At 30.8% G+C, this 15,156-nt stretch overlaps 2 protein-coding genes across 6 annotated transcripts in view; both read right to left on the reverse strand.

Moving 5' to 3' along the window:
- LOC148626272 (mitogen-activated protein kinase kinase kinase kinase 5-like) overlaps nt 1-4,600 on the reverse strand; it is a 59,402-nt gene extending 54,802 nt beyond the window's left edge. For 4 of the 5 annotated variants that reach the window (XM_088570144.1, XM_088570141.1, XM_088570142.1 and 1 more), the window contains exons 1-4: nt 4,393-4,588; nt 2,390-2,447; nt 826-916; nt 527-591 (exon numbers count right to left, since the gene is read on the reverse strand). In XM_088570144.1, the coding sequence (XP_088426270.1) occupies nt 527-591; nt 826-916; nt 2,390-2,447; nt 4,393-4,503 (325 nt within the window). In that variant the 5' untranslated portion in view covers nt 4,504-4,588. Of the gene's footprint in view, nt 1-526; nt 592-825; nt 917-2,389; nt 2,448-4,392 lie in introns of all 5 variants that reach the window. The other variant, XM_088570140.1, reaches the window with a different exon arrangement.
- Nucleotides 4,601-9,218: 4,618 nt separating this feature from the next.
- On the reverse strand, nt 9,219-15,123 carry LOC148626273 (zinc finger protein 511-like). Its single transcript, XM_088570145.1, has 7 exons — nt 15,063-15,123; nt 13,460-13,908; nt 13,133-13,192; nt 11,995-12,136; nt 10,838-10,968; nt 10,311-10,442; nt 9,219-9,463 (listed from the first exon to the last, which is right to left on the reverse strand). Exons 2-7 carry the CDS (start codon nt 13,609-13,611, stop codon nt 9,289-9,291), a joined length of 792 nt encoding a protein of 263 aa, XP_088426271.1. The 5' UTR covers nt 13,612-13,908; nt 15,063-15,123; the 3' UTR covers nt 9,219-9,288.
- Nucleotides 15,124-15,156: the final 33 nt, after the last annotated feature.

A 15,156-nucleotide genomic window follows, 5' to 3' on the forward strand; every position in this document is an offset into this window, starting at 1 on the left:
TTTTACAGTTCACTGTTTACATTCAGAAACATTTCAAATGACAAAAAAAACTTACTGGTATCATATACATGTATCATTGTATAGTAGAATATAATCAGCACCCATACCCTACAATACCAATTTCATAGCAAAATAAAATGCCTTGCTAGGCAGTCTAAATTAATTCCAGCTTTATGTTTTAGTGGAGTGGTACTTGGTACAGTTTCGAAGAGATTTCAGACTTTTACTAAAGTAATGGTCCCGACATTAGGACAATGCTTGTTTTTGACCCATTTAATTTCTAAATGGCTCAAGTCATAATCCCTAAAATCACTTCCAGCATTCCTATAGTGGTATGGCATCCTCTGTTACAATTTCATCGAGACCTTTACACTTCTTCTCAAATTATAGTCTGGACACCTACTGTGTAGGGACACAATGATGATTGGTCATAACATTCTGCCACAGCAATTTCTTCTGTGGTTGTAAATAAAGTATTGATTTGATTATACATATTTTGTGTACAGTAACTCTATGTGTTACTTACTATGGTAAATGTCTTGCATAGAACCTCCCCCACAGAACTCCATAGCAATCCATAACTTCTCTCTTCTACAAAAGATTAGATATCAATCAATATATGTGTAGATTTTACAAGTATTTTATAATATTAACAAGAACTCAATATTCACATAATATCAGGTCATAGTTCCAAATAAAATGAAGAACAAATGTGACTAGGTAGTCAAGGGTTCTTTACTGGAGTGATTTAGCAAGCAAAAATGTGAATTCATTGGGTACATTCCAGACATTATCACATGCCTTTTCCCTTGAACTTTAGCTTACCTTAAATAGCTTCCAAAGTAAGCCACAATATTTTTATGTTTGCAATCTTTCATCATTACAATTTCTTGCTGAATAATAGCAAAGTCATCTCCTAAAATCATAAAATTGACATTTTAATCGAACAAGTGAATTTTTTAAAATAAAAAAAATTCTTTATCAAAATATTACATAAACGTGCATCATATTTATTAAATTTATTTCAGGAGACCAGAATGGAAATGAACTCTTTTTTCCATTAATGGTTTAACCAATTTTTTTTTCTAGGTCAATGTATTCTCAATAATGGTTTTCATTTTCAACTTCCTTGTTCAATTGTTGACATACTTCATTTTTTTGGGATTATTTTTCAGGTTGAAGTATACACAGTAAAATATAATGAGTTTATTACAATCATACTTTTGCTTTAATTAATTCTTAAGTTGAAATGAAATTTCATGTTTATTTAAGTAATGACAAGTTTATCACATGATGGAAGCTACTGTCTACTTGAGCATACATACAAGTAAACATGCATACCACCTCAACCTAAACTGAATACCTTTCCACAGTAAATAGATTTAAATACCTTTAATTGTAGGTATTGTATACATGAAGGAAAGGGGTACTACTACTGTACTACTTGAATACAGAATTTGGTTTCTAGTAACATGACCTTATCAATGATAGATAACAAACTACTGTCTACTTCCTTTCCTAGTATGAGCAGTATACATATTGTTTACAAATATACCTTTATATAAAAAAATGAACATTTTACATGAATTTGAAAAATCAAACTTTATTTAACTTCTAATACCATATCGTTAAAATTTTCTTTCATGTATTTAGTAGCAACTTTTTAAAAAATATTATAGGGTTTGACACTAACTTCATTTGTTTGGTGGTCAACAGGACTACTTACATATAGAGGTAAAACAGGTAGTCCACAGACGGTAATGACAGTTCTGTTTTTAGAGCTTATAAAAAAATAAGGCAAAATTTAGATAGCCCATAGGACTACCATGAAAATTGTTTGAGTAGTCCTCTAAAAATTTAGGGTGGCACAGACTACTGACTACTGTTAGTGTCGATCCATGAATAAATCTTTTAATGTTAATAAAGAAAATGGAATGTGATGCATCAACTAGCACAAGAGGAGGACAACTAGATTTTTCTGCAGTCCCAATATTTTGCCAAAAAAGGTCCATTACTCAAAATAGAAAATAACAAAATATATGAAATTCAATAGAAACTTTTCTCGTGTTTTAGAAAACAACACATCAGAATAAAAATGTTTCTGTCAAAGGCTGTGTAAGTTACAGCAATGACAAGTTTTTGCAGCCACCCACAAAATGTTACCAAATCAATAACCAATTTTTCTTCTGAAAAATCTGTTTAATAATCACAAAATGGTTAAAGATGTTTTTCATATATAAATTGTACCTACAGTACTAGTAGAATGTACATTTGTATATATCTACTATACTTAAACATTGTCATATATTCATATATACATATCAATATGAATTCCATGTTCCTAACTAATAGTTAAAAGATAACACAATATATAAATAAAATTTGTTACCTGGTTCTAGCTTGATCATCTTGATTGCTGCCATATCACTTGTACTGAGATTTCTAGCCTAAAAAAACAATGTTAACATTTTACTCAACCACTCTGTTTTGACTTCGACTGGCTTCAAGACATCTTTCTATGAAAGAAGATAATCAAATAGTTGTTATAAACTGATTGTTTTATTATGAAAACTCATTAAAGGGCTTGACAACAGTTACTACACTTTTTTTAAAATATATGAGGTAAATTGGAAGCTCCATTTCTATTGTAAAAAGATGATACTTGCCCAATGTATGCTAGGTCATTCATATTTGGTATGCAGTTGCATTAGCATCAGTGGTATCACTCTACCACAATTCTGTATCTATTTTGTACATATGCACCCTTGGTCATGGTCTATTTAATACTAAATTCCATGTTTAAGTTTTCTAATTAGGTCAATTTGATATGAACCAATTATATTTTGTATGCTATGTCATTTTTGGTTTATATCATACACATAAGATTGTGCATGTGACTGTTCTAGGATTTTTCAGAAATTGAGGTTTCCTCTGGAAAAACCCATATAAAATCAACTTTCCCACAGTCAATGACTGCTTTCCTAACAAACAAATCCTTACAGCATATGAAGTTTTCAACTTGCCACAGGAAAGTGTACCTAACTTTCCCTGACCCAAATTTCACATGCGCCGGGTAACGGGAAATAGGAATCCTAGAACACTGGGCCATATGTACAAAATGGATACAGATCTGTGGTAGTGTGATGCTAATGCAACTACATACCAAATATAATTGACCTAGCATACATGTAAGTGGTTAATATCAAACTGACCTATTCAAGAAACTTGATATGAAAATCTTAACATGGACATATATAATACCTTAGTTTGGCCTTTTGTGACATTTGTCACTAGGGAGACAGAAAAATGAACTTAAAAGTTAGATTTTTGTGACAAACCAGTCATTTAGGTCATTTTTATCTTTATGACCACATAAAATAGTATATTTGTTTATGCAAGTTTATGGCTCTGTTATCTATAATTTAACGACAATTTTTAGGCTAAGCTCACCAACTGGAAAGATCAATTGCCATACTTTTGTGTTAAAATAAATCAAAAGATCACAAGAAATATATTGTTCCTAAGGAACTGCAGTCTGAAGATAATCAGTTTCTCACTAAAGACTCAAGAAAATTCTTATATTTAACTGTGCAAGATTTCATTGTATCACCCACAGGTTGAGATAGAACACTTGTGCTTCCCCATAAAAAATATTGGCACAATTGAATAAATGAGTTAATGAACAATCATATCCTACCAATAAGTGTTTGAAAATTATTTTAAAATAATTTATTGTGATTGATTGTTTTGATGTGACCTACATTTCACACTTGGCCATGACATATTACTGGCCTGATATGTCGTGATCAGCTGTTAAATGCAGGTCATTTCAATTCAAACATATGTCTGGAAAACAAACTTGAAGTGATAAAAAGAATCAGCACCCGTTGTGATAAGAGATTGGGAAATCTCTGGATGTAATAGTTCTCGTACCCAGCAAAGCTGAGTCTGAGAATGATTAAATCTCACCCTTAGGTGTCTGAGATTTCCTTTTCTTGCACTTGTACAGGTTTTAGATTCTAATAACTCACAGAAATGAAGTCATTTACAAATTTATTCCAAGTGGTTCTACACTTAAACATTGCCACATGCTTTTGTTGACATGTTTCACCTTCCTCTTTTTAATGGTTACAAAATAATTTGAAATTTAAGGAATAGATCATACAGACTGAGAATCCTATCTTATTCTTGTCATTTATGGATGATTCATTCTCATGAAATACCAAGATGAACTCTCATTCAACAATCTAAAATCAACATGCGCATTTATATCTAGATACATGGATTGTTAAATGAGCCTTCCTTTTTTACTTCCGAAAAAAGTGAATAACCGTTGTAAAGATGTGTCCATGTGAATCGGAAACACTTGACAGATCAGATGCTGAATCTCACCTTGTAAACATCCCCATAAGTACCACTCCCCACACGTTGTATAAGTTCGAAATCATCCTGTGGGTTGCGGCGGAGGATTCCTGAATCCAACTGTGGATTGTATGCCATCATTCTTTCTAATTTACATGATAAATCATCATCTTTTTACAAAATACAGTTCAGTCATTCTTCTGTATGTTGTTCAAGTTCCGCTAATGTGCGCACGCATAAAATAAAGGGAGATAATATTTCACGGAAAATTTTGACGATACACATACTTCGTATAGGTCTCAGTATCGTATTGGTACCAGTATCGTATTGCATATCCCTGAGCGGGTGTACGTCAAAACATGGGTGCCATAAAAATATAGTGCATTTTCTTTTTGCCTCTCTACAAACTAATGTTTTGTCAAAAGACATGAACAATGACTTAAAAAATAGAGCAAACATCACACTGTAAGATGAAGAACTTTTTTAAAAGAAAATCTAACATAATATCATAAAAATGTTCCACTGAAAAGGTTGGTTAGGTGAGTGCAAAACGAAAGTGAAAGTAGGGAAAATGGCTATTTATAGTTCAAGACTACTTTTCTGTCCAATCTTCGTGGACTCACCCTATTTTCTTTGCAGGAAATTATTTTTTCACATGTCCTTAGAAATGCTACATAAGTGAAAGTTTTATTGAATCAATTTACATATTTTTTAAAAAATCCTAAAAATATGCACTTCACTATAGAGGTCTATGGGAAAATTAATACGATACTGAGACCTATTAATTTTCCCATAGACTTCTATAGTGAAGTGCATATTTTTAGGATTTTTTTTTTAAAAATATGTAAATTGATTCAATAAAACTTTCACTTATGTAGCATTTCTAAGGACATGTGAAAAAATAATTTCCCTCAAAGAAAATAGGGTGAGTCCACGAAGATCGGACAGAAAAGTAGTCTCGAACTATAAATAGCCATTTTCCCTACTTTCACTTTCGTTTTGCACTCACCAAACCAACCTTTTCAGTGGAACATTTTTATGTTATTATGTTAGATTTCCTTTTAAAAAAAGTTCTTCATCTTACAGTGTGATGTTTGCTCTATTTCATTAGTCATTGTTCATATCTTTTGACAAAACATTAGTTTGTAGAGAGGCAAAAAGAAAATGCACTATATTTCAAAGCATCCATGTTTTGTGTACACCCGCTCAGGGATATGCAATGCGATACTGGTACCTATATCTTCGTGTATGAACTTTTATTTAGGTTCCACTCTATTAATAGCTAGGTCACTACAAATAATCTATGACAATTTGTGGAATGAAAGCTATAATGAGACACCCAGACAAGTAATTTAGCATGTTAACCCAATAAATAAACTTTTCTGTGTAGCCAGCTACTTCACTAGAACTAGAAGTTTTCAATGGTACATTTCATAGCATAATAAAATTTTTGTTGACGGATGGGCATTTTAAAAAAAATGCTGGTGGCCAAGTATGGCTTCCAGTTTGCAAGCAAGGAATCATTGTAACAAGCCCCTGTTGCCGTTCAATACAGGCAAGTCACTCTTTACTAGCTTTTTATCTTAGTTTCAGATTTTTGTTAGCTTTTAGTTTATTTACTATGATCGTTGATCTTTTATATTTATGACCAACTTATCTCATTGTATTTCATGGTTCATGGAAGTTGAGTCTCTTCTCAGTTCTTCTCAATATATTTTCCTGTTATCATACATGTAATATATAAAAATGTGTTTTCCAAGCCTCTAAAACATGCATTTCCACTTCCCAATTCATCAGCAACACTTGCTAGGAAAATAAGTTAAATAAAATTTAAAAAAAAACAACAAACTCATTATATTATGAAGCAAACATTTGATTTTATGGAAGGTGGGGGCTAGGATCAAAATACAGGATGAACAATTTGGTAATCCAGGACAGGCTAGAATATACAACAGTCAAAGTGCTGTTAACACTGGAGGTTTTTGATTCTTGTGAAAATTTTTGGAATTAATAAAATTTCACGAGTTCCATGATGTAAAATAAAACTGCATACATTAGCATTTCCCATTTTATAAAAAACGTTTTTCTCCTAATATGTATAAACTGTATACCAATCTTTACTACTGATTTCTGAAGTATTAACTCTAGTAGATAGTAAAACAATATTAATACACATTTACATATCCTTAAAACCTGTCCAAAAGTTATTTGCATTTACATTTAAAAACTATTTTAACAGAGTATTGTCATACATTGTGATTATACTGAAATAAAACCAATTTCAGCTTTGGAATATAATTTCCTTGATAAAATATGGTTTTCAAAAACTAGACACTTTTACCAATTTTACTTGGTTAAAATCACTGCTGTTAATCGTAAATTAATGGAGATTTTGACTCATAATTGTGTTGTTGGAACATGTTTATCACATTTAATGCTTCTCAACACATTACTGCAGGAACTTAATTCCCTAAGTGCAAATTTATTAGTATACATTTTTGAAGGCCAAAAAATTAGTCCCTCAAATCTTCAGTTGATTTGGAACTTTATTTGCAGAAATAATTGAATATTATTGAGATGCATAATTGCCAGGAACATAATAGCAGGTTATAACAGATGTATTGAATGATATAAAAGAAATTACATTTGGACTTTATTTTACTGCAGTGTTAAGAAACATTATGGAAGTTCCTGAAATGAACCTATGAAATGATATTTTGATCTTGAAGGATCTAAAATCCAAAAGGTCAGGTCAGAAAACGTACTGAAAAGAATTTCCAGGACACAAAATTTGATCCTAGCCCCTCTATAATATAAATTCAAATGGTTGCTCCCTTAGATAAGTCATCTTGGTACTTGGCACATCACATGTTCATATAAAAGGCCTTAATCAAATAATTAAAATGATTTTGGATGATTTTCCCTGAAAAAGTGCTTAAGTTGACCTCGTATCTCATTGTCACATGGAGGTCATCATGACACACACCACACCACATCATTAAAACATGATGTTCATCGTGAAACATCATTAAATGCCTGGGTAAAGAGGTGAAAATGGCATAAAAGTTACCCAAAGATCAAAGGTCAGTCATCTGGTTTGGTATACTTTGGCTTTCCTTTGCAAGAGGTTAAAAATACAAAGTGTACATGTAAATTTTAAATCACCTGTACAAAACTATCTTCACCAAACAAGATACGGACCATGGCATTATAAAAATGATTTACGTATCAAAGACTGAACAGAAACAATAATTCAACAAACCACATGATTCCTTGATGAAATGTCCAAAGTTCATCATTGCACATGACAATCCACCTCATACTTCAATAGATCTAAGGTCTAGGTCACAAGACAAAAGGATCTGAATCTTTGGTATATGAAGAACAATTAGATTGAGAAGAAAAAAGCCTACAAAGACATGTCTCATCTTTTTAAAGTAGAGACATTACTTATATAGGAACATCATTCACATATGTTACTCCTTGTATATACAAGCATACAATAAAGATTCAACTTGAAATAGATAGAAATTAATCCCGAGTTCATAGTACAATTTACGATCTATACAGACCAATGCTTGTATCACTTCTATACCATCACTCTGTTTTGTTGAATCTCTTTTTTCTTTCAATGGCAACTTAAATCAGCTGTATGATATATCAAGCTTTCCCAATCCTGTTTCAAGTTTTTTCTTTCATTGCACATTATTAATTCATTCAGAATCTAATAAGGACAGTGCAATAAAAAAGAGTTCAACATACATGCAAGGACTGCCAGACTGTCTTTACCGACTATAGGAAATAATTTAAAAAATAAAAAAAAATGAATGGATTTTGTAATATGAGGCAGGTGTAACATGTAAGAGGATGAAGTTGAATATATTGAGATTTTATAAATAATTATGTCTTTTACAGTTTTACATCAACTACAATTTATTTTTCTTCATGATTTAACAAACCTTTCAGATGTGAGCTATAAACAGATAACATTTAGTTTTTGTTAAAGGTAAGAAACTATAAACTTCCTGTCAGACTAAAATCAGGCTTTCACATCTGTTAACCTTTGAAACAGTTCATGTGGGAGATTCTACCCCACTGAGTGACACTGTCTCATGTAGGAAAATTTTACATAAAAGCATATTTCAAATGTAAACGTTCAATTATTTAGTATTTTTCACTGAAAATATAGCAATTTTAACCAAAAACCTCCCATAAATCTTATGTGGGAGATTGTAAATTTTTCACTGATTTTGTGGGAGTCTCCCCTCTAATGTTGTAGGGTTAACAGGTATTAACCAGCAGTGTTTCTCATTCGTATTACCAGTATGAGGACTCTATGACTGCAATGTGTAGCTGTAAATTCATTTTAATGTATGTGAAGAGTGGTATTTAAAAGAATTAATTGGACTGACAGATGGACAGGATTCTTAAAACTTAGTTTGCAATTGGTTGTTATATTAGAGTATAAATAAAAAGCTATAATTAAAGAGCATGCTATGACCATCTTCCCTACATATACCACAATACATGTATGTTAATCTGTATATTTGGGAAAGGATTTATCACTAAATATTGATTTTCCATGAAAAAGGAAATGAGCAACCAGAAACCTTAATATTTTCATAAAGACTGTCACAATCTGTCAAAGCTCATACAATTATAGAGTTGTTTTTGCGGGATACCAGCTACAAATTCATAGTTACATTAACTTAAAGGAAATTTTTACAAACCATGAAAAGCAATGCATATGAATAATAGTACTTCCACTTTCAATTGTGTCTGCTCTTTCATTATAAACTATCATAAATATGAACAGATATATATATGCCTTAGAACAAAATAAAATGACACAGCCAGAAAAAAAAACCCCATTTAATTTGAAATGACATTTAACAGCACAGATATGTTATAATGAATCATAAATCTTTAAGAGGTGTCAAGAGCTTCTGCCAGTTCATTCATGTCAACATTTTCAATCTCCACTTGCATATTTTCTTGCCCTTTATTGTGCCAATGTTGAACTTTGCCACCTCTTCCCCGCACTCTCTGTCTTTGAAATCCTCTAGAAATACCATGTCCAAAAGAAAAGTTTTCAGGTACTCTGAAAGAAAAAAAAAAACAATATGAATCAAACATTTTTCCATGAGAACATACTTTTGGAGTTTCTTTAAGTATGGTAACTTATTTCATATGTGTTTAGATGAAAATTCACTGTTTTGCTGTTATAAGACTCACTATCCATGCAATGAAATATTAAGATCTTTGACATAAGTCTTCTATCAGTCCCTGTCCCAGCACTACAAAAATTACTTAAGTCTGAAAAAATTCTAAACTACTGTGGTTTCAATTTCATTTGTGGGGTACTTATTTTGGTACTTGGTTTTCGTGGTTGGTCTAGAACCACAAAATCAAGAATTCGACAAAACAATGATTTCCTTGGATGAAAATCAACTCCAAGAGGAAGACTTCAAATACCTTTTCTCAACATCATTCATGTGTCATAGATAAGAAAGCCATATTGAGCTGTTGACATTCTGTCACCCCTTAAATGTTATATTTAAAAACGACAAGTCAATTGTTTATTCGAGTTTAATAGCCTTGGGCTACAAGAGTTATGTAATTCCAGTTAAGGCATAAATGTATTATTGGAGTTTAAATACATTCATTATTCTCAGATTTTACCATCTTCCCACCTATAAGAATTCTATTTTACATATTAGAAACTGATAAAAATGTGAAAAAATAGAGAGACAATAGGCTGAAAATAAACAGGATGATTCAACATACTCCCCAAGTTTTGTTTATGTATTAAAAACCATGAAAATTAGTATCGAATAGTTCTTTAACAGTAAATCATTGACTGGATGAGATCAGTATATGCCTAGAAAATCATCTATTTCTAACAAATCAAAAACTCTCTTTAGGTACATAGTAGGAGGAAAACTGACTTGTAACTGTATTGGATTTTAGACTTCTTGTCAGGTTGGTTGCCATTGGTTTCCAAAGTTACATCCATCATACTGGATTCTGAAGAACTTGATTTGGGAGTCTTTTCTGATTTGTTGGTACTGATATTATTTCTGTAAAAGATAAAACTAAATTGAAAGTAGCAACCAAGTACTATTACTAGTACATTAAAAGCTATTTAAACAAAACTGAAAAGTTCCAAGTCTTGAATGTCTAACAATTTTCTTGAAGTGTGCAAGTTCACTGAAATTAGAGGGGCACAGCACCAGTCTTTTTTTCTATGTGCTCCTCTGCCCAAAATGAGTAGTGTACCCATATAATTTTTCTTCAACATAGTGCTTTTTTCCAAGATTGTGTTCCTCTATCCTAATTTTTTAACTGAAAGACTGTCAGGTGCTGTTACTAATTTTTAAAATGCTGTAAATTGAGCCATTACCTTTCAACTAAATTCTAAAATATTATGGTTAATTTAAGAGAGCCTATTCATTACCATTTTCCTGAAACTTACATTTTATTTGAAGATTTCTTTTCCCTGTCAAATCTAAAGTTACTGGGATATTTATGTACTTTGATCATGTGATCTTTTCTTTGTTTTCTTGTTGACATTTTGACAGAACAGGAAGGAATAAGACACTGAAACTTAAGAACAAAACAAATATGTAATGCAAGTTTAATAAATAATTACTGGTACTTTAAAATTTACCTCCTCTATAATGAAGTAAAATAACATTTCAATACAAACAAAAGCAATGACGATACCATTTATGGCTTGGAAGTAAACAGTATAAGTTGTCAGTCTTCTTGTATTTTCAAAACAACTCTAATCTACGATCAGTTCACTACAGTGGTATATCAACATTGTTTTTGTACTAACAGATGATACTATTAAAATACAGTGAAGTACTGGTAGTGTTAAAAAAAATGAAACCTAAATTCTTTATTTTGTCCAATGCTTTTCTTTGTGATAATAACATTATGAAAACTTAAAAAAAAAAATCATTAAAGATATTGTTTGATATTTTATGGTATAGGATAATAGCTGGAAATTTATATACATGTACAATAAAAAAAACTGTTTTTTGAACTATGTGATTCAATTATTATTTCCAGCTAATTCTATGTCTATAGTAATACAATACATGTACAATACACAATGACTGGTTTTATAGCATAGTGTTTCAGTAATCCGATATTATAGGATGTGTTTGAAAGTATTGTGGCCTTACACTGTTTATCTACAAATGTAGTTAATTGCAGAATCTAAATCACATTCATATTTACTTTATGTAAAATTACCTAAAATTCACAAATTTAAATAAAATTGTATGGCTTAAATAGAATAGTGAAAGAAATAAGTGTGCTTTGCAAGTATTATAGAAATTCTAGATAAGAAATAAAACATCATACAATATCACATCTCTTTCAAAGAAACTAAAAATTTCAATTTTGAAAATAATAATGTACAATTTCAAATGATCTGTTATCATATATGTTTTTGAGGTATAGTAATCAGATTCTGTAGATGGTTTTTAGTGTAGTGGTCAAATGACCCAATATCATATGCTGTTTTTATACATCATGTACATGTAGTAAAGAGGTTATGTACATGTGTAATCTGATATCATAAGTGTGTTAAACAATTAAATAATTGAAATAGTGTAATACCATTGGTTGTTTTTCAGCCAATAATTCAAACATGGAATCATGCCATTCTAACAGATGTATGTCCAATAAATGACTGGTTGGATAAAATCTTCTACATATACTACAGACATTCTTATGAATACTATTGTAATGTGATTCATATCTGAAATGATATATCAAGATATATTTTGCAGAAAATGAAATAACTAGTCAATTATGAATTTTTATCAAAATAACTACTTAAATATTATCTTTGGATATATCTATTTTGTCTTGGCAAAATTTTTTTCTCACCTGGAGTGTACATTAGAAGATATGTCTTCTGAGTCAAGGTGTGTGAATAATTTCAATTTTACGTGCATTAGCGCAACAACTATTGAGTACTACTACAAGACATTAACAAGTTCTTATATCAAATATATGTAAACATAAAGAACTGGTACAAAAGACACATTCAACATGAGTGTAAAATCATACCTCCTGTACCCAACTTGAACACATAAATTATAAATATCAAAATTACAGACATGTTGGTAAAGACATCATAACAAGGAATCAATAAAAAGCTTTGCTGAGTGCAGCATGATATGACCACAGTAGGTGAACCATGAACAGTTGGGGCAAAATTTTTTGAAATCGGACCAAAATTAAAAGAAAAGTCGATTTTTTAAGGTGTGACCCCTTTGACCCCTATAACTTGAAAACAGTCCAAAACACAAAAAGTCTTCTGGTACATTTGTTTACCAGAATTAAATAAGGAACACAGTAAAAAAAATAAAAATCATAAAAAAAAAATAATAAAAATAAAAAAAAACCATTCAACATGGGTTTTAATATAATACCTGCCACAAATGGTTAGTTAAGTAAAATCATACTTAAGTTTCAGAATAATTGGGCAACCACAACTAAAGTAATTACACGGAAACAAAGTGCCCCCAGACGACACCCATGATGACTGTGCCATATCATTATACAACCACAATTTTTTTGTGGTCGTATAAAAAATTTTCCTCACATACATGTACCTAAAATTGATTGAATATACAATGTGCAATGTAAAGATACAACAGGTTACTATGCAATAAACAAAATCAATGAAGCAACAATGTTTACAAAATTTTTTAAACCTGAACACATGTAATATAATTTAGCTACTCACTCAGCTAATGAGGTGAAAGTCTTAGTACAGGTTCCAATACCACATGGAAATTCTGTTTTCCTGTTTAGAATAAGAAAAGGGTTAAATAGATAACAATAAGAAAGTGCAAAAAATTACAAACTTTATCTCAGTCAGTTCTGCCTACTTACATGCAGTTGTAGTGTTAAGCATTTGGGAAAATTAAAGATAGACAAGATGTAAATTTTACAAGATACAACAATTTACCTCCTTCTTTTAATGTCTATGGTGATTTAACATTTTTAAGCTGTTCATGAAGTAATTGCTACTATGCAGGTGCAGGATAAAACAATGTAAACCTTGATATACCTTGTGGACTCAATGATATCTTCAATATCTTCAATTGCAGTAAACTTCTTAGATGCCATACAACAAAAGATATTACCATCTTCAAATAATGGACTATCCATTTTAAGCAACCTCTTTTTCAAAGTCCAACTCCATGATAATTGGCTTTTCATATTTGGATTCAAAGAAATAAAATGTCAAGTTTTTTTTTCACTGGTCAGTGTATCTACAGTACATGTGTCTATTTTTCAGCCAAAGGAAAGGATAGCCTCTCCATTAAGTCATCAATTTTATCTTGAAGTGTGTCCAATATGTCAGCAGAAATGAAAAGAAAATTTTCACCAAGGTCCTGAATCACAAATTTTCTTCCAAAAGCTTCTGTATCATCTAGATGAAGTAAGAATTGCTTCATTGCTGGGTCACATTCCACCAAGATTCCTTTCGTAACATTCACCATTTTGTAACCATAACTGAAAGAAGTTTACTTCTATATATTACAATATACAATATGTAGGTACATTGTACCTAGTATAGTAATAATATGAGAAATGGCAAGTCTTTACGAGAAAAAACTTACCTATAAAGATTTTTCTGTCTGACTAACCAATGAGAAAGTATAAGAAATTCAAGACCATGTAGGCCTTGTCTAGTCCTGAATTAGTTTTAAAATTTAAATTTTCAAATAAGTCATCTCTAGTGTCTTTCAGGACTCTCTAATTTTGCCTGGGCCATTGTTACTTATTATTTGATCTTACATAGACATTAACCTTACTTATACTATTTCAACAGGTAGTCCATGAACTATCTATTTAAAGTAAAGAGCTTGCTTTGATTCCAGATTATTGTTTTCTTTGTATGCAAATGAATCCTTTTCAAAATATACATGTAAATTGGCCAGGATGGTATCAAACCCAATTATATTGTAGCACAAAAATGTATTCCAATACTTGGAGTCTTTCCTTTAGCATTTAGTAGGACATTTTCCTGTAAATTATTATTAAGTAATCTATATATATTATATAATATTTTATGATTGCACTTGCATAAACCAAAACTCTTTATTAATTTAAACTAAAACTCAATTTACTCATATAGTAATGTCCAGACACTGAATATTCAATTTTGAGGTTAAAATACCTTTAAAAAGTCTTTCAATACAGGGACAATATGTGCCAATTGATACAAAAAAATCTTGGTTTCTATATAAATAGTTCATACATACATTGTATGTTAAGGAAAGAATATATTAAGGAAAAAATAAAAATATGTAATGTATGCTCAGAATAGTTATTTATGTGTTTCTCTAAAGCCATATTGATTATTACAGACATTTGTTGGGTATCTATAAAAAAAAACCCACTTTTTTTCATTAAATAAACTTAGTGCAAATGTCTTGACTAGTCATAAAAATATTTTTTATTTTTATCATTTCTGAGAAAAAAAATTCCTTTTCCAAATGAAAAAAATATTTTACTGCCAATAATACTGGCTCGTTGTTGAGAGGTTCGCTGGTAATCCAATTCGCGACTAAATGCCTTCCTTGGAGTGTAGGAGACCGAAATTCTAATACGTTGTATATCTAACCGAAACCTAGATATTTGTTCAAAACTAACTTTTTGCATACCTTTTTCCTCCTTTCTGTTGGTAGCTTTTTTTCTTCAGAGGCAATGTAAAAACACGAAACAGTTACGGGAAAGAAAATTCCGAAATTGTAATTG

Source organism: Perna viridis, chromosome 2 (genome assembly GCF_037379345.1).
Source record: "Perna viridis isolate PV_CMFRI_1.1 ecotype Kerala chromosome 2, ASM3737934v1, whole genome shotgun sequence".
Taxonomy (NCBI): Eukaryota; Metazoa; Mollusca; class Bivalvia; order Mytilida; family Mytilidae; genus Perna; species Perna viridis.

What these genes read in the sequence shown, in the direction of transcription:
- LOC148626273 (XM_088570145.1), bottom strand. Translation starts at nt 13,611, where the DNA reads ATGAAAAGCCAATTATCATGGAGTTGGACTTTGAAAAAGAGGTTGCTT. An exon ending in GATATCATTGAGTCCACAAG is followed by an intron (nt 13,193 to 13,459) that starts GTATATCAAGGT and finishes TATTCTAAACAG; the next exon opens with GAAAACAGAATTTCCATGTG. An exon ending in AAAATCCAATACAGTTACAA is followed by an intron (nt 9,464 to 10,310) that starts GTCAGTTTTCCT and finishes TTTTTCTTTCAG; the next exon opens with AGTACCTGAAAACTTTTCTT.